Below are 18,719 nucleotides of genomic sequence, written 5' to 3'. Positions count from 1 at the left end.
TCAGTAAACCAGATGATCACAGTGTAAGGGGGGGGGGGCTGGTTAATTTATTCAGCCCCTTCCCATTTAACATAAATGAAAAGATGCCGAGTCAGTCTCACTCATTAGCCTTGGACTAAATAGGAAAAGTCTTCCATTCTGGAATGATATTGCTGAAGAAGCTTGGCCACTTCCCAGGCATTGCCTGTCTATGAGGCAACTCGGGGGCACAGTGGATGGTGTCAGACTTGGAGTCAGGAAGACATGAGTTTGATTCTTGACTCAGACACTCACTGGCTATGTGTCATTTGACTTCTTACACACTTGATTTCCTCATCTGTGAAATCGGAATAAAAACAGCAACTACCTCACAGGGTGGCTATAAGGATCAAATGAGACAAGATATATATGATGCTTTGCAGATCTTAAAGTACTATATAGGAGGGGTGGGATACTTGTGCGGAGGGTAAGGGTGGGGTGGATGGGGAGCCGGGTAGAGCTGTCCGGGGTGGGTGGAGTGGTGGGCCAGGGCCGGGGGTCGGGGACTGGTTTCAGCCTGGAGTGGGACGGCGGGGAGATCCCGGGTTTGTGTGTCTGCGCTGGAGGAGCCCGGAGGGGCCTCGACGCTTCTCTGGAGCCAGGGGCTAGGCAGCAGGACCCGGAATCCGGGGAGGAGCAGCCCAGGGCAGAAGGACGGGTGTCGGAGTCGGGGTGGGCGTGTGCAGACTTCCCACTAGCCAGCGTCGGGTGGAGCGGAATAGCACCTCGCCTCTCTGGTCGGTGCTCGCGAAGCCCCTGCCTAGTGCAAGAAGGACCCGTGTCTGCAGGGGGTCCTTTGGAAGGAGGAGGGATGGCCGGCGCCCTGAAGCTGCCTCTGGTGGACGAGGCGATCGAGTCCGGGCTGGTGCAGGACTTTGACGCGAGTCTGTCCGGGTTCGGCCAGGAATGGGTCGCGGGGCCTATATTGCCTGAGTGATGCCCTGGCATTGCCCATTTTTAAACAAGAAGAGCCAAGTTCGCCACCTGATAATGAGAATAAAACCCTACTTTCCCAGTATGTGCTTTGTGCTGCTACCTCTCCTGCAGTAAAGCTCCACGATGAAACACTCACGTATCTCAATCCAGGACAGTCTGATGAAATCCGAAAGCCGGACAACTGGAAACTTTGACACCGTCCAGTGGCAAGTTAACTAAGGGTGTATTTCAAGCGTGTTCCATGCCAGACACCTGCAGAACGCCGCGCATCAGTAGCTTGAGGGCCAGAAATGGAACAAGCCTGGGGATAGACTCCTTGCTATAGATATTCCAGTGTCTGTAGGGCAAATCCAACACAACTGCATCCTGTGGAATTCCTCTGGGACCCTGCAAGGAGGCCATCCGTGTTTATTCTGGTACATTGTATCAGCACAGAGTCCACTAAGAGAAAACATGGTGGAGACGAGATCCACGCCTTGAAGGAGAATGAGAATGGAACACTTGCATTCAGCCAGCTGGGAAAGATTTCAAGCCCAAAGGTGTAGACAGGGAACAAAAAACAGACAGGGAGAAAATAGAGAAGGACCCCCCCCCCCCCATGAAAAGGCAAAACACCAACCTTCCTGTACTTTTCAAGTGTTCTCGAAATTCCTCATACCTGGCAGTAATTCCTCATACCTGGCGTTAACAATTCCCATAGCAGTTTTTCAATTGGAGCTTCACCAAACCACCAGGTCGACCTCCAATGGCAGACAACCTTCTGCCAACAATTAGTCCTCAGGAAGCACAACAGAGATTATGTCACAACCAACTCGTCACCTTCTCCTGGCTTTTCACAAACTTCTCAGGTGCAGATTTATTGAAGTTAACCAGAGTCAACCTTATGCAAATTTGTGACCACGCTGATGGAATCTGACTCCTTAATGCCTTAAGGGGACAGATGGTGAGGTCCAGGCTGATGGTTCATGTTCTCCAGGAATCCTTGAAATTGACAAGCAACAGCACTAACAGCAGCAGAAACACGAGGATGGATGCTTTCTTTGTGTACCATGCCATCTCTCTGGAAGAACTAACAGCCATTGAGCTGACAGAGAAAATCACTCAGCTTTTCAGTATTTCCTCTCATCAGATCAGTCAGATCTACTAACAGGGGCCAACAGGGATCCATGTGCTCATCAGTGATGAGATGATTCCGAACTTTCAGGAGGAAGCTTGTTTTGTTCTGGACACAATGAAAGCTGAAATCAGTGATGAGCTACCACGTGTTGAAATAGAAGGGGAACACTCCATGCTGGGGAGCTGCTGCTTCCTTCACCCCTTGAACACTTCTCCTCTTGCAGAGAGATATGGACAGAGAGTTGGAGGTCTGCAGGAACCTGACTGATGGAGAGTGGGAGGTGGGGTGGTGTGACACTCTGGGGATGGAATCCCAGCCCTCTGTTCCTTTTCCCAATTTTCTTGCCACACACAGATTCCTGTTTGGCATCCAAGTTCTGCAGCTATTTCTCAGTTACAATTTTGGGATAGAAACTTGTCATATCATTTAGGTTTTATGTAGGGCATAATTGTGGTGGGAATTGTGTGATGTTTAATTGAAAGACATTAAATTTTATGATAATCTGGAGCCATGTAATTTTTTTCTTATATATAAATAAAAATGAATCCTATATTCTTTAGATTATCCACCAACCAACTCCCCCATGACATACCTTCAGTCTCTGCTTTCACTGCAGTATATTTGTTCCTGGAAAGCAGAATGATGAGGAAATTTTTTCCCCATGCACTCTCTTGACACCACATGGTGATCATGCATTGGTATGGTGAAATGTGAGTTTACATGGAGGACAGAACAAACAACTGCCCAAAGTGACTCATTAGTAGGGTTAGAGATATGAACAATGAAATGTAAGTGCTTAATCACTCTCTCTTTTTTTTTTGGTGGGGGGAGGCATTATTACACAATAAAGTTGGCAGGATTTGAGCACTGACTGTACTTGCCAAAGTTAACTTTTCCCAGTGAAGTTCTCAGACCTTTTTTTTTTTTAACATGTTAGACTTTTTCCTCTCTCTACCGTGTGTCCTCATTCCTAGTGTAAGAGGCACGTTTGTTTATGTAGTGTTTTTGACCGGGCATTTTTTTTTGAGGCAATCAGGGTTAAGTGACTTGCCTAGGGTCACACAGCTAGTAAATGTTAAGTGTCTGAGGTCATATTTGCACTCAGGTCCTCCTGACTCCAGGGTCCACGATCTATTTACTGCATGGCCTAGCTGCCCCTGACTGGGTACTTCCCCACGTGAGTAGAAGGAGCCCTGGGTTAGGAGTTAAGACCTGGGTTCTAAGCCTTAGCTCGAATTAATTCATTCTGTGATCCTGGGCAACTTTTTCTTTTTGGGTCTTTCTTTCCTCATCTATAAAATAGAGAATGTGAATAAGGTGATATCCACGGTCCTTATTAGCTTTAAAATCTAGAATTCTATGATCCTATTGGCATTTACACCCTTCCCATATGTTTTTGTTCTACTTAAAAAATATCTGTGTCTGTGACTATAGGTACTCCTTTCTTGTTTTACATGCATATTGTTAAGAATTCCCTTTATAGATTGAGTTAGGGCTGAAGAAGACAATGTTCAAAGATTCTGTATGGGTTTGGATTTTTATTTTTTTTTAAGCACTTGATGAAGCTTAATTGGTTTTTATACAAAGGAAATTTTGGTCCATTAAAGATATTCTGTAATGTAGTCTAATTCCTTTTGCTTTAAAACAAATTGAAAATCTTTAAGGTAGAAGATTAAAAATGGTTTCTTGGGTAAAAACAAAACAAAACAAAAAACTATATAAAAAGTTATTTATACAGGATGTCCCAAAAGTCTTAGTGTAGTTTTATGCTATTAAAGCTTAATTTCTGTATACATCTATCTATCTATCTATCTGCCTACCTAATTACCTATTATAAATATAAGTGTAGATAAATGTCACAATGTGATAAAAAAGTTTAGGGTTAACTTTCTTCATCTGATAGAATAACAGTCACTTAAACTTTCAGGAACACCAATGGAGAATTATTTTCCCCAAACAACTCAATTTCTTTTTGACCCAAGCTATGTATACCTAACCAGTTGTCATCGAGCCTTTGTTTAAAGGCTTCCAGTAAGGGAGAATCCCAGCCCCCTCATTGGACTCCCCAATACTTGCTGTTATGTGATACCCCAGTCGCAACTTTCTTGACCCAACTAAAGATCATAATTTTTGCTGCATTGGCTGCCTTCTCTTTAATTCAGGTTGACAGACTATAGATTTAATATTTAATATTTGAAGTTATATTCCATTTCATTCCTTAGATAAAATTCCAGCCTAGTTTGAAGATGTGGATATGGTTGTAACTGAAGGTAGAAGGAGTGGGACTTAGCCTTTAAAAAGGCTATCCTGTGCACAACCAAAGAGGTTCCGAAGAAATCCTTGGGCTGCTGGCTCAAGTAGAGCACTGTGGTGGGCAACTGAGATATAGCACTCCATTGCTGGATAATCAGTACAGTCACTTGCTGCCTTTCTGTAGACTTAAGACAAACAGTAGATTGCTTGATTTTTGACTGCTTACAATGCCACAAGTGTCATAGGTGTCATACTATGATTCTAAGTATTTGAAGGATTGACACATGGAAGATGGTTAGACTTGTTCTTCTTGGACCCAGAGGGTAGAATTAGGAGAAATAGATGGGACTTGTAGAGAAATTGACAATAAGGAAAAAGCTATCTCTTAATTAGAACTACCCCAAAGAAGAGTGGATTGCTTTGAGAGCCATTGGGTTCCCCCTTACTGGAAGCCTTCCAGCAAAGGTTGGATGACCACTTTGGGAGATAACGTAGGGGGGATTCTTGTTCAGGGGGGCTGGAGTTGATGAACTTTGAGGTCCTTGCAACTCAGAGATTCTCTGAATTAAGATTTGTTTCCAACAGAGGTAGTAGGAATTCAATTTGATTACTGGTGTCATAGAACTGTAGATTTAGAGCCAAAAGGAACCTTTGAGTCCAACCCCTAATTTTACTGAATTTACAGAACAAAGAAACTGAGGCCCAGAGAAGTTAAGTAATTTGCTCAGGATCCGTTGATTTACTATATTACGGCTGAGTCTGGGAGCAATTTGGGATTGGCAGAAACACCTGCCAGAGGTGCCCCAGATTAATTGATCAACAAATCCTTACTGAGTATCTACTATGTTATCTAAATCAGAGCTAGGTTTTGTGGGAGCTACAGGAAGAGAAGTGTAAAATGAAATCCTTGCCTTCCTGGAGGGCACAATCTCTCTGGGCAACACTATGAAACAATTAGAAAACAAGACATTAGACTGTAAATTGTTGGAAAACAGGAACTGTCTTACTTAACTTTGTGTCCTGCTCAGCACTTAGCCCAGAGCCCTACATACAGAAGGCAGTCAATAAATGTTTTTTATTCAATAAATGAATGGGTTCCTGGATTACTGGGGTACCTCAGTTTCCTCTTCTATAAGAAAAGAGGCTGGACTAGATCTCTATGGTCCCTTCCAGACCTAAGTGCTATGATCATATTCAGTTACAGACAGAGGATACCCCTAAGGCAGTTGAGGACAAAAAGCCAATCTCAATCTTAGACTTGGATCTCTTAACTTAAGCCAGGGGTTATAGCAGTGAGGAGGAAGTCCTTGTCTAGAGCCAGGTACAGGTGGGGCAGCAAGGTGGTGCAGGGGATAGAGCACTGGCTCTGGAGTCAGGATGACTGAAGACCCTTACTTAACTGTGTGACCCTAGGCAAGTCACTTAACCTCACTGTGCCCCCACCTCAAAACAAAAAGAGTGTGGTAGAGGGGTAGTGAAAACAATTAGAGTGCAAAGGGTTCCAGATTTGCAATCAAAAGAGCAGGGTTGGAATATTTGCTCTGGCTCTTCTACTTATTGGCTGTGTGACCATGGGTAATAATAGCGTTTCTAAACTGGAGATCATCCATTTCATCCAAATTCCTCATTTTACAGTTGAGGAAACTGAGGCAGAGAGGTGACTGACGCAAGACTATTTTACTTTTATTTATTTGAGCTATCTTGTGAGAAAAGCACAGTGGAAATTATTATGATATTATTATCACTATTAATATCATGGATGAATTACTATTATTATTAAAATTATGAAGAGGCAGTGAGTTAAAATGCAACGTCAGAGTCTTCCTCTGGCTCATACTTAATGGCTGTGTTACCTTGGGCAAGTCATTTAACCTTTCCCTGCCTCAGGCTTCCCCAGAGACTGAAAGTCGCAGAGCAGATGCTGCTGATCCGCACTGGCTGAGAGATTTTCTTTGACAGAGATTCCCTAAACGAAAGAAATCACAGGTCCATTATGGCAATTTCCAAAGGGCCAGAGAAAAGAAGGAGGTGCCCAGGTCACTTAGACATTTTCAGAGGTGAGATTAGCACCCTGGGCTCCTGACCACAAAGCTACATGCCCTGCATTTATTTGGAATCTTGAGCAAGGACCCTTTGATCTTTTCTACTGCTCATCTCCCGAGAACTTTTGGCCATCTGACGCTGCATGTGCAGAACCAGCGTAATTTCTCTCAAGTCAGGGGTGATTGGTCCGGGGAAGGGGGAGGAGAGTCTTTTGGTTTCTGGACGATTCCTCAGAAGTGCTAACGCAGCCACAACGCACTGAAAACAGCTGGGGACTTCCCAAACCTCCCTCTCCGGGTGATGAGGTGGATCTATTTCCATGAGGGGCGATGGGTCGAGGAGAGACGGGTGAGCAGCTCCGCCTCTGAGTGCTCAGTGCATCGCTATGACGCGACCCTGAGAGGTGTAGAGAAGTTGTCAGATTGGGTCTCCAGGCTTTCGGAAGTTGCGGGACCTCTGGGTTCTGCTTCACCTCTCGCTTTCCCCAGCCATAGCACCAGGACTGTGGGTCTTGCTGACACAAGGTGGGGGCGGGTGGCCCCTTGGTTAGCCTCTTGCGGGAGGCACCTGTACTCTTCTCGGGGTGGAGTCCCAAATCCCGCCAGTGGCTGGGGATAGCTTCTCAGGAGCCGAGGGCTCAGTGCATGCACCGCTCTCCTCAGCTTTGGTCAGAGGCAGGCTGGCGCGGACCGTGGCCGGGACAAAGAACGGGCACCCCAACCAAGCGAGCTCAGTGCCATGTCATTGTGCTGTGTGCGGTGGTGGCCGGTGCCCGGCGGCCCGGGCAGGAGGCGGTGCGCCCTAGGGGCAGCGCTGGTAGCGTTGTTAGCGCTACTGTGGCTGGGTGTCGCGCGACCCGAGCTCGCTCGCCTGCCCCAGGGTCCCCGCCAGCCTGCTGGTACCAACGCATCCTTGCGCCCTGACTCTGGTCTGGAGCTCGACGGTGGCGACGACGGAGAGGCCATGAGGACCGTACGGTGCGCCTCGGCGCAGCCCCAGGTCCTTCCTCGGCAGCCGAAAGAGCCACGCTTTCGCGCCTTCCTCCGCCACAGCCACTGTCGCTATTTTCCCCTGCGCAGCGACCACCCGGACAAGTGTGGAGGTCGGGTGCGGCTGCTGCTGGCCGTCAAGTCGGCACCCGAACACGGAGATCGGCGAGAGGCTGTAAGGCGCACATGGGGCCGAGAACTGACGGGGCCCGGCTCGGGCTCGGACGCCGCAGCCGTGCGCACAGTGTTCTTGCTGGGTAGAGGAGCGGCAGAAGAGGGGCCCAGCGGGGAGGCGCTTCGTCAGAGGTTGGAGCAGGAAGACCGGGCGCACGGGGATCTTCTGCGCTGGGACTTCGATGACACCTTCTATAACCTCACACTCAAGGCTGTCAACTTTCTGCGCTGGTTCCAACGTCGCTGCCCCAGTGTGGAATTCGTGTTCCAGGTAAGTGGAGCAAGGGAAGGATCCCCGCAGCGGCAGGCAGAAGCTGGGCACCTGCCACCTGCCTGGTCTGCTCACAGTGCATTCCTCTGCCAGGCTGAGAGCCAGGATGAGGGAGGGGCTGGTCTCAGGGAGGGCCCTGGATTGGATTGACAAAGGGCTGGGAGATTGGGGCTGGGGAGAAACGGACAGGTGGACAGGGCACTGAAGATCAGCCTAGAGCAAGAATGGATCTTGAGACATGATCTAGTCCAATCTCGTTTTACGGAGGGGAAAATTGAAGACTGGACGGACTTGTTCAAGGTCCTATGGCAAATTAGTAACAGAGTCAGTACTAAGGACTCATGTGGTGAAGAGTGGGGAGGAAGGGGTGGAATATCTAAGAGCTGAGAAGGGGGTCAGGACTTGGGGGAGGTGTGTGTCTGAGAGCTGATGGAAAGAGATGAATAAATAGGCTGGAATACAGGGCAGGAAACTGAAAGATTACTCGTGATTTATAGAACACTTTGTGGGTTATAGCAGGACATAATGGAAAGAGAGGGACTAGGTAACTAAATGAGAGAGTGCTAGACCCATTGGAGTCATGAAGACAAGTTCAAATCCTGCCTCCGACACTTTTTAGCTCTGTGAACCTGGGGATGTCCCTTGACCTCTCTCATGCTCAGTTTCCTCATCTGTAAAATGGGGAGGTAGGTGCTAATAATAATATCATCTACCCCCACCCCAGGGTTTTGTAAGGATCAAATGAGAAAATACGTGTTTGGTGCTTGGCAAACCTTAAGTAGTGATCACTATTAGGAGATTTGGGTTTGGATTGCCCGACTTCCATGTCATGCTTTTGTGATCTTCAACAAGTCACTTCTCTGGGCCTCAGTTACCTCAGCTGTAAAATGAGGGACTTTGACTAGATTCCCTCTAACACTGCTTCCAGTCCTCAGTTCTATGAACTTGCGGAGTTCTGACTTTGGTCAATTTACTTGTCCCCTTCTCAGCTTCAATTTCCTTAGCTTGAGGAATTGAGATAATAATATTTTCCCTATTTCATAAACATTATGCGAGGGCCAAGTGAGATGCCATGTAAAGCACTATAGACTGTACTATGTATATGTCACTCAGCCAACAAGCATTTATTAGGCAACTACTGTGTGCCAACCACCCACAGACTAATAGGGGAGATGTGTAAATAGCTAGGTGCAAACAGAATATCCACAAGGTAAGTAAGGGTAATTTCAGAGAGAAGGTGTTAGCTGCTGGGAGACCAGGAAAGACCTCTTGTGAAATGTGGGATTTGAGCTGAGGCTTGAAGGAAGCCAAATTATTATTATTAGAATATGCTATTTTTATGATCATCTCCTGTGATGCTCACAGCAACCCTTTGAGGTATTATAGAATGTCAGAGCTGGAAGGAAGCTGAGAAATCCTCCAGGATAATCTATACTTAGTTTTTAGATGAAGTTGAAGCGCAGACCCAGAGAATTTCAATTACGTGTTCTTGGCCTCCTGATTTAGGGCAAATATTGGCATTCCCATTTGGCATGTAAAGAAACTGAGGCTCCAAACAACTCAACTCAGCTGACAATAGCTAGAGTGGCCCAAGCTAGGACTTTAATCTTCATTTCTGATATCCAGTTCAGCATCCCCGCGCCTCCCCGCCCCCCATATATCATGCTGCAGGCACCACTGATTGAAAGGAAGAGGGAGGAATCCAATAATAATAATAATAGCTATTTGAATAGCACTTTAAGGTTTGCAAAATGTTTTACGTATATTCTCCTGTTTGATTTTCCTAACCACCCTGATATACAAGGATCGAGGGACCTCAGTTTTGTAGGGTATAGGGACTGTACAGTGTCTGGCACATTTATTATTGTTGTAAAGTCATTTCAGTCGTGTCCGACTTTTTGTGACCCTATTTTGGGGGTTTTCTTGGCAAAGATACTGGAATGGTTTGCCATTTCTTTCTCCAGTTCATTTTACAGATAAGGAAACTGAGGCAAACAGGGATGAGTGACTTGCCCAGGGTCACACAGCTAGTACATGTCTGAGGCTGGATTTGAACTCCTGAATATGTCTTCCTGACTCCAAGACCACTGCTCTATGCACTGTTCCACATATGTCTGTCATATAGTAAATGCTTAATTGACTGAATGATTGGTTGATTAGACGACCCTAAGGTGTTTTGTAGTGGGGTGGCAGGGGAAAAGCCAGTATCAGTCCATGTTGAGATGAGCTGGGTCTATCCCCAGGGTGACGATGATGTGTTTGTACATCCTGCCAATTTGCTGGAATTCCTACGCTCCCGACAGGGCGACCCTAGGCTGCCTCAGCTCTTTGTTGGCGACGTGATTCGCCGGGCCTGGCCCATTCGCAACCAGCACAGCAAGTATTACATCCCACCCGAGCTCTTCAACCAGCCTTACCCACCCTACGCTGGAGGGGGAGGCATCCTCATGGCAGCCCCGCTGGTTCGGCGCCTGCTGCCAGTCTCAGAGTATCTTCCCCTGTTCCCCATAGATGATGTCTTCTTGGGCATGTGCCTGAAGCGGCTTGGGGTGGTGCCTCAGGCTCACCCAGGCTTCCGTACTTTCGGCATTCACCGCACCCGCACCAATCCCTTGAACTGGGATCCCTGCTTCTACCGGGAACTGCTCATGGTGCACCAGCTGGGGCCCCCTGCCCTCATCAGCATGTGGGAGGCCGTGCATAGCAAAGACCTGCATTGTGCCAAGACTGTCAGCTTCCTCTGAGTCTCTTGCCACGCACGGGGAGTCTCCCGTCCTACTTTCACTCTTCCTCAGTTCCTTGCTGGTGGAGTGTGACAACCAGTAGAATTACTGACTTAGGTGTCAGAGGATCTGGATTCCGAATCTCCCCCTCTGATTTCTCCTGTGGCCTATGTTTCCACACTGACAGAATTAGAGCTTGGACTAGAGAATGGATCTGGGATTAGGGATCCTTTGATGCTACCCGCTCTCCGGCCAGTTCTAACCCCAGCCCTTAAACACCTGAGACTAGGAAAGATTTGCTTTGTAAAATCATGCTTTGAAGGAGAAAGTGAGTGTTTTGTCAGTTTGCCTCAGCAGGGCTGTTTTCAGGATCTGGAAAAGACCAAGGCAGGGCTGACTAGCAGTATAGACCCCTTATATCTGGAAACAGCATTGGGTAGCTGAATGAACACTCTATTTGGAGACTGAGGACTTGATTTCCGATCTATCTCTGCCCCATGCCTGCTGTGAGACTTTGGGAAAATCACTTTTTTCTGAGCCTCAGTTTTCTAGACACTAAATGGGATAGTAATATTTCCTCTGCCTACCTCATAGGAATTGAGAGGATCAAATGAGGCAACTGAGTGAAAAGTGCTTTGTAACCATAGGTAGTATATATAATCCATAGGATGGATTATAAAGTCTTTCCTAGGCCCATGCCAAAACAGCAGGGACTGAGATGCCCAAAACATAATAGAAGGTATCTCTTGAGAGCCTTCTCTTCAAACAGGTGGAGGAGACAGCTCTAAAATCAGCTCAGTTTCCTTTTGCTCAAACTGGAGAGATGCTCTTCATCTCGAGGTTGCTAGAAAGTAGGCAGTTTTTCAGCCACAGTAAAGCTGTCCTGTTGAAAGAAAAAGCTTAAAGGTACATCTGACAAAGCTAACAGCTATTTCCCTCAGGCAAGAACAGGCTATATGCCCAGAGGGGAAGAGAGTTTGAATTCACTAGCACAGTTTGGCGATGCTGTCATGAAGTGGTGAAAGCTGAGGCTTTGTTTTAGGGCGTGACCCAGGATATCAAGAGTTAATCCCTTTCAGCTGAAAAATCTAAGCCACAGTCTGCCAGACTTGTGCAATAAATCAGGTTCTGGCCACTGATCTTATTTGCTTCGAGAATTCCCTGTCACCATGGTGGCAGGGCATCCTGTGGTTTCCAACACACCCACTCCTGTGTTAGAAGCAGAGCTCCGGTGGCTATACCACAGAGTTGAAGAGAAAGCAAAAAATATACAAGCATGAATTAAACTTTCCAAAGTCCCCAGTGCCCTGCCATTGTGCTTTGACACCTTAGTTGTTACTTTTTAAGATTTTTTGCTGCCATCTTTGTTTTTACAACACTCATGTTTCCCAATGTATTCCTTCCTCATTTCTTTCCTAGAGATCTGTCCCTTATAACAAAGAATAAAAAAGAGAGAAGGGAAGTAGTTTAACAAAATGCACCAACAGATCAATAGAGTCCTATGTTATGTACAGTCATATACGTCCACCTTTACAAAGTGTTTACATGGGGTTTCCCATGAAATTGTTGATGTCTCAGAGTTCTGGCATTGGCTTATACATTGACAGTCTCAGAGAGGGACCTCAGAGATCATTTAGTCTAATCATCTCATTTTACAAATAGGGAAAGAGGTCTAGAGTGAGTGTAAGGTAAGCTTTCAGCTGTGGCCTTTCCCCAAACCTGAGTCTTCCTAGTATCTCTCTGGCGGTCAGTAATGGAGGCAGGGAACAGCTTTATGGTCCTGAGGCAGAAGGGTCTTTAACACTTTTGTTTTCTCCTCTCTCCGGGCTTGTTGCCCCATCTGAAGAAAGAGGGGGTTGGGCTAGATGGTGTCTGAGGTTTCTTTTAACTTCAGTTCTATGACGTGTGATCTTTATCGCTTACTAATTGTGTGGTTATGCTCTTTACCTCTGAATCAGAGTTGCCTTTTCTCTAAAATAAGGAAACTGGCTTTGATGACCTATAAAGGCCTTCCCTGCTTCAAGTCTAAGATCCTACAAATAATTTCACCCTTCATGTGATTTTAATTCTTTAAGTGGGATAGAAGAGCTGGATGGTTTTCCCCCAGATCTTCTGTAAGAGTACCTGGACCCTTGGACCGTCTGAAGGACTGTTTCCCTCACCTGGGCAATCCCAGGCAAAGAGCAGATGAAGGAATAGTTGCACAATTTTTGAGGCTGTCTTGATGGACTCTGTTTCCCCTTCAATTCCCAAACTGGAACAGAAGCAGAAGAGGTTTCCCATTGGTCTTCATTGGCTGACAGTTAAAACTTGCCGCTAGCTGCAAAGGACCTGAGGAGTTTCCTTCTCGGGGTGGGTGCCATTTTGGAGAATGCAGAAACTTCTTGAATTCACAGTCATGCGAGAGAGGAAGGAAACCCACATGAGGGACTGAGAAGAGTTTGGTCAGTGTTCTCTCCACAGCGAGGCAATATTTGTACAGGCAACTCTCGTAGCCTTTTAAAGGACCGAGAAAAAAGTGTTCATTCAGCAAGTGTTCCTCTTTTCTTGTGCCTTTTCTACTAATCTGGAACACTTTTGCAGACTAAATGAATACAGACAGCTTTTAAATTAGCCATATACTGGAATTTTAAAAAGCTGTTTTATAATTAGTTCAACTGGCTAGTAGCTCTTCTGAGACTGTAAATTATGGGAGTAGTGGGTCATGATTAAATTTAAAATTCATTATTTAACATTTGCCTTGCCTATTTTTATTTATTACATATTTGTGTGTATGTGTTATGTTTTTCTTGTTGTCCAGTTCTGTCTCTAACAAGGCATCATGACGTGTCTTCTGCAAAACAATGAGGGAGGTCTGGAAAGCCCGGAGTCAGATTTGGCAGGTGGGTTGATGGCAAATGTTGGAAACTAATAGCCACTGCCAGCATGCAGAGGTACAGGGAGAAGTGTTGGTTAAGCAGAGGTAGCTGGTCACACCTCACTTGTCAACTGTTGGTCTTCCAAGCATGTGAGGAGACGACCCTTGTGAAAACAATGCCTTCTTCTGAAAAAGGTAGACGATCTAAAAATAAGATTGGGGAAGGTGGGTACACAGCCATTTTCAGCCACAATGCTGAAGTTTCTGTGAATGAATAACTAGATGCTAAGAGACCAAGTGACTCAGTTAAATCCCAGGCATCTCTGAGAATATGGAAATATTCATGCAACCTTAGAGTTGGGGAAGACCTTAGAGGCCATCTAGTCTGATCTGCATCTGACCCAGAACCTCTTCCATAACTAAAAATACCCACCTTCTACTACAAGAAGCCTTTCCCAGACTCCCTCAGTGCCAATATCTTTCCTCTATTGATTATCTTAAGTTTATCTTGTGTCTAGCTTACTTGTATGCAACTGTTTGCCGGTTATCTCACCCATTAGACTGTGAACTCCCTTATAGGATGAATTATATTTTTGCCTTTCTTTGTATCCCTGTTTAGCACAGTGGTTGGTACATAGTAAGTGCTTGTTGATAAATGCTTGTTGACCTGACTTGACAGTATTTCCAATAACCCATTCCATTCTGGATAGCTCCACTGGTTAGTAAGTTTTTCCTTTAAAAAACCCTAAAGTTGAGGTCTTTTTGACTTCCACTCCCTGTGCTCTATTCTGCCCTTTGAAGGTAAGGAGAACAAATCTAAAAAAACTCTGTTCCACAGAACAGCCCTTCACTCCTTATAGACTGTGATTATTTTCATACTAAGTTTTCTCTTCCCCATGTCCACACACACACACACACACACACACACACACACACACACACACGCACACACAAATATATGTAAACATATTAAACATAAACACATAAATATATAAACATCTACATAATAGTATAATAAAGTATTTTAATAATATAATTTAATTTAGTTATTATGTATATTGTTGTATTACATATTTATATAATTTATATAAAATTATTATATTTTATATAATTGTTATATTAAAATTAAAATACATTATACATACATTAAAATATTATATTAATAAATGATAATTTTATAATATTTATATAATATTTGCATATACAGAAGAGAACATAAGGAAGTTTGAAAAGAAACAGATAAGGACAGCTTTAAAATATGGCAAATTTATTACATACTTATTAAAAACAAGCTATACGTAATTTTGTTGTTCAGTCGTATTCGTCTCTTCCTGACCCCATTTATATATAAATACTATGTAAATATTATGTGTATATATACATACACATTTATACATACATACATATTCTTGCCACCCTATCAGAATATATGCTTCCTCTTTTTAAAAAAACAATTAACTTGTTTTTAGTTTTCAACAATCACTTCTGTAACATTTTGAGTTTTAAATTTTCTCCCCTCCCTCTCCTCCCCCTTCCCCAAGATAGCATGCAATCTGATATAGACTCTATATATTTATATTAACATATTTTCACATTAGTCATGATGTAAAGAAGAATTAGAACTAATGGAAGGAGCCACGAGAAAGAAGAAACAGAACAAAAGAAAAGGAGAGCAAACAGTCTGCTTCTGTCTGCATTCAGACTCCGTAGTTCTTTCTCTGGATGTGTTTATCATGTTTATTCCATCATGAGTCTTTTGGAGTTGCCTTAGGTCCTTGCATTGCTGAGAAGAGCTAAGTCTATCAAAGTCAGTCATCCCATCATGTGGCTGTTACTGCGTACAATGTTCTCTTGGTTCTGCTCAGAATATAAGCTTCTTGAGGAATCAGGGAGTTGTTTCTTATTTTGCATTTGAATCTCTCCACCCCCCCCCCCCCCCCCGCCCCGCCCCAGCACTTAGCATTGACTTCTCAATCTTTCTTACCCACCATACCCAACCTGTTGCCCAGGTCTGACAATTTTACCTTTGTAACATCTTTCCCCAACGACTCTTCTGACACTGACCACCCTCACCCCCACCCCCTCCTATCACAGGCCCTATCCCTACTCTGGACTTTTAAAAAAAAACTTAGGCAATCAGTGTTAAGTGACTTGCCCAGGGTCACACAGCTTGTAGTGTCTGAGGCTGGATTTGTACCCAGGTCCTCCTGATTTCAGCATTGGTACTCTATCCACTGAGCCACCTAGCTGCCCCTCTACTCTGGACTATTGCTGTAGGCTGCTGGTTGGTCTGCCTGCCACAAATATCTTCCTCCTCCAGTCTATTTTCCATTCATTTGTCAAAATGATGTTCCTAAAGCTCAGTCTGACCATGTCATCCCCTTCCCCTCACTCACTCAGGTAACTCCTGTGGCTCCCTATTACCTTGAGAATCAAATATAAACTCTTCCATTCAAAGCCCTTCACAGCCTGTCCCCACTACCTTTTCCAGTGTTCTTAAACTTTGCACCCCCTTCCCCTCAGAGAGCTTTGGTCCAGTGACACTGGCCTTTTTGCTGCTTCTCAAAGTCGACACTCCATCTCTAGGCATAGGGCATTTTTGCTGGCCTCCCCATGCCTGGAATGTTCTCTCTTCTCTGCTAATTGGCTTCCCTGGCTTCCTTCGAGTCCCCAGTGAAACCCCACCTTGTATGAGAAGCCTTTCCCCTTTGCCAATCCCTCTTAATTCTAATGCCTTCCCTCTGCTAATTATTTGCTATTTATCCTACAGTGTTCAGAGCACTAGGCCTGGAGTCAGGAAGACCTGAGTTCAAATCTAGCCTCAGACACTTCCTAGCTGTGTGACCTTGGGCAAGTCACTTAATCCTGTTTGCCTCTGTCTCCTCACCTGTAAAAAATGAGCTAGAGAAAGAAATGGCAAATCACTAGTATTTGCTGGAAGCTCTGGATTTTGGCCTTGATGTTCCAAGGAGTTTTCATCTTGAAGTTTCTTTCAGGAAGGGACTGGTGTTTTCTTTTACCACCTTGCCCCCTAGTTGCCAAAAAATCCTCAAATGGGGTAACAAACAGGCTGGGGACCTGCAAGCTTTTGGTGCTCCCAAAGTGGTCTGATCCAGGGCAGTCTTTTTGTTCCCCCCCTCCCTCACCCCAATCTGGGCTCTGCAAGTTCCTGACCTGGGTTTGGGTCTGTGCGAGAGTAGACTGCTGTTAGAGTCTATCCTGTTAGTCAGCTGGAAAGCTCTGAGGGTCCAGTGACAGAACTGCAGGCTCCTTTGGTCTGGGATTCCTGCCTTGGTTACTGTCTACACGACAGAGGTGAGATTTCACTACACTAGTGGTCTGAGCTACACTGCTTCTTGCCTCTGAACTTCCTTCTTTCTTGGCACACCATCTGGGCTCAAGTCTCCTTCTTAAGTCAGCCCTGAATTGGTGACACAGAACTGGGCAGTGTTTGACAAAGCTATCCTCACTGTGGTGCCTGGTATGGTTCTGGGGCCTCCTCTTGCCCTGGTGTGCAGCCCTTCCTCCTGGGTGCTTTAGATTCCACCCACAGTGTCCACACATCTCCCTCTCTCTGTGCTGGAGAAATGACTATGACTTTTTCTGGATTTTCCCACCAGGATTTGGTTGTATGTTTTCTAGGGCTGTTTGGGGGAGTTTTGTGGAAGGGAGCTCAGGTCTACTATGCTACTTTGCCATCCTGGCTCTCTCTCCAGAAAAACAACTCAACATAGAACTCTCAAAGTTGTCCTCCTTGTCTGTTTTTTTTTTTTCTAGCCTTCCTTTGGTTCTCTTCTGTGCATTTAGAGAAATACTTCAGTGACTCTTTTATTTTGGCAACCCTATTGCTAGACCACTTTTCCAACTCCTCTCCCCCACTTAAAAGAACTTTTGTAACAAATATATAGACAAACAAAACAAATCGCCACAATGACCATCTGAAAATGTATGTCTCATTCTGGACCTTGAGTACATTATTTGTCAGGAGTTGAGTAACATGCTTCATGACACAGAGGCAGCTTGTGGTGCCGTGGATAGAGCCCTAGGTCTGGAGTCAGAGAGAACCCAGTTCTAGTCCAGTCGGACACTTCCAGCCATGTGACCTTGGGCAAATCGCTTAACCTCTGGATGCCTCAGTTTCCTCAACTGTAAGTTGGAGATTATAATAGCACTGATGTCTCAGGGCTGTTATAAGGATTGGAATGTTTGTAAAAAAAATACTTTGCACAAAGCCTGGCACATAATAGGTACTATATAAATGTTCATTCCCTTCCCTCTTCGTGATTGGTCCTCTGGAGTCACTGTTGGTCATTATATTATTCACAGTTCTTAAGTCTTTCAAAGTTGTTTTTCTTTATATTGTTACTATATAAATTGTTCTTCTGTCTCTGCTTACTGTCTTCTGCCTTGGTTCATATGTCTCCTGATACTGCTCTGAAACAATCCCTTTGTTTCTTATGAGATAATGATATGGTTACATCCATATTAATTTGTTCAGTCATTCCCCATTTAACAGGTATTTCCTTAGTTTCTATTTCTTTGCTAAACCAAAAAGAGCTGAATGTGTGTGTGTGTGTATACACACACACACACACACACACACACACACACACACACACGGATCTTTTTCCTTTTTCTTTGATCTCCTTGAGGTATAGGCCTAGTAGTAGTAGTATCACTGAGTCAAAGAATATGCAGTTGGTGACTTTCTTATCATAACTCCCCAAATCTTTCCAGAATGGCTGGACCAATTCTTAACTCCACCAACGGTACACCAGTGTGCCTGTTTTCCCACAGCCCCTCTGACAACTGTCATTTTCCTTTGCTAGAACATTTCTTCTTTTATATGGCTGTCAAGAGCCTGGGTTTTTTCTTTTAAGAACTGCCTGGTTCATATCCTTTGACAATTTATCTATTGGGGAAATATGAACCAGGCAGTTCTTAAAAGAAAAAACCCAGGCAGTTAATGGCTTGAATAGGAGACTTTGATCAGAGGAACCTGTGGCAATGATTTCTTTCCCAGTCATCTGTTTCTCTTCTAACTTTAACTGCATCAGATTTGTGCAAACAATTGTATGAAATCAGAATTATCCATTTCAGTCTCTTCTATGATATCAGTCATAACAATCCCCTTTTTCTTCTGCTTTGCCAATGAGGTGAAAATACATCTTGGCGTTAACCCTGCTAGGAATCTGATTGGGTGTGTCACTTCAGTTAAATGCCTTCAAATCATGCTTTGTAGGAAGTGTGGAGGCAATGCTTGTATGGAGTACATATGGTCACAGGCTCTACATCAACATATGAAGTAACTACTGTGGTGCACGGGAAAAGGCAATGG

At 44.8% G+C, this 18,719-nt stretch overlaps 1 protein-coding gene and 1 pseudogene across 1 annotated transcript; both read left to right on the top strand.

Annotated features, from left to right (window-relative positions):
- Positions 1 to 829: 829 nt before the first annotated feature.
- On the top strand, positions 830 to 2,338 carry LOC118836309 (annotated as a pseudogene).
- Positions 2,339 to 7,024: 4,686 nt separating this feature from the next.
- Positions 7,025 to 10,566, top strand: LOC118835466 (UDP-GlcNAc:betaGal beta-1,3-N-acetylglucosaminyltransferase 7-like). The gene is made up of 2 exons (XM_036742653.1): positions 7,025 to 7,801; positions 10,045 to 10,566. The coding sequence occupies exons 1-2, from the start codon at positions 7,106 to 7,108 to the stop codon at positions 10,543 to 10,545; spliced, it is 1,197 nt and encodes a 398-aa protein (XP_036598548.1). The 5' UTR covers positions 7,025 to 7,105; the 3' UTR covers positions 10,546 to 10,566.
- Positions 10,567 to 18,719: the final 8,153 nt, after the last annotated feature.

Source organism: Trichosurus vulpecula, chromosome 2, assembly GCF_011100635.1.
Source record: "Trichosurus vulpecula isolate mTriVul1 chromosome 2, mTriVul1.pri, whole genome shotgun sequence".
Taxonomy (NCBI): Eukaryota; Metazoa; Chordata; class Mammalia; order Diprotodontia; family Phalangeridae; genus Trichosurus; species Trichosurus vulpecula.
Note: the sequence above shows the minus strand (reverse complement) of the source record. Positions and strands in the feature narration are given on the sequence as shown.

Excerpts from the sequence above, each read along its gene's own strand:
- LOC118835466 (XM_036742653.1), top strand. The coding sequence starts at position 7,106 with ATGTCATTGTGCTGTGTGCGGTGGTGGCCGGTGCCCGGCGGCCCGGGC. Across the intron at positions 7,802-10,044 it reads GTGTGGAATTCGTGTTCCAG|GGTGACGATGATGTGTTTGT; the intron begins GTAAGTGGAGCA and ends GTCTATCCCCAG.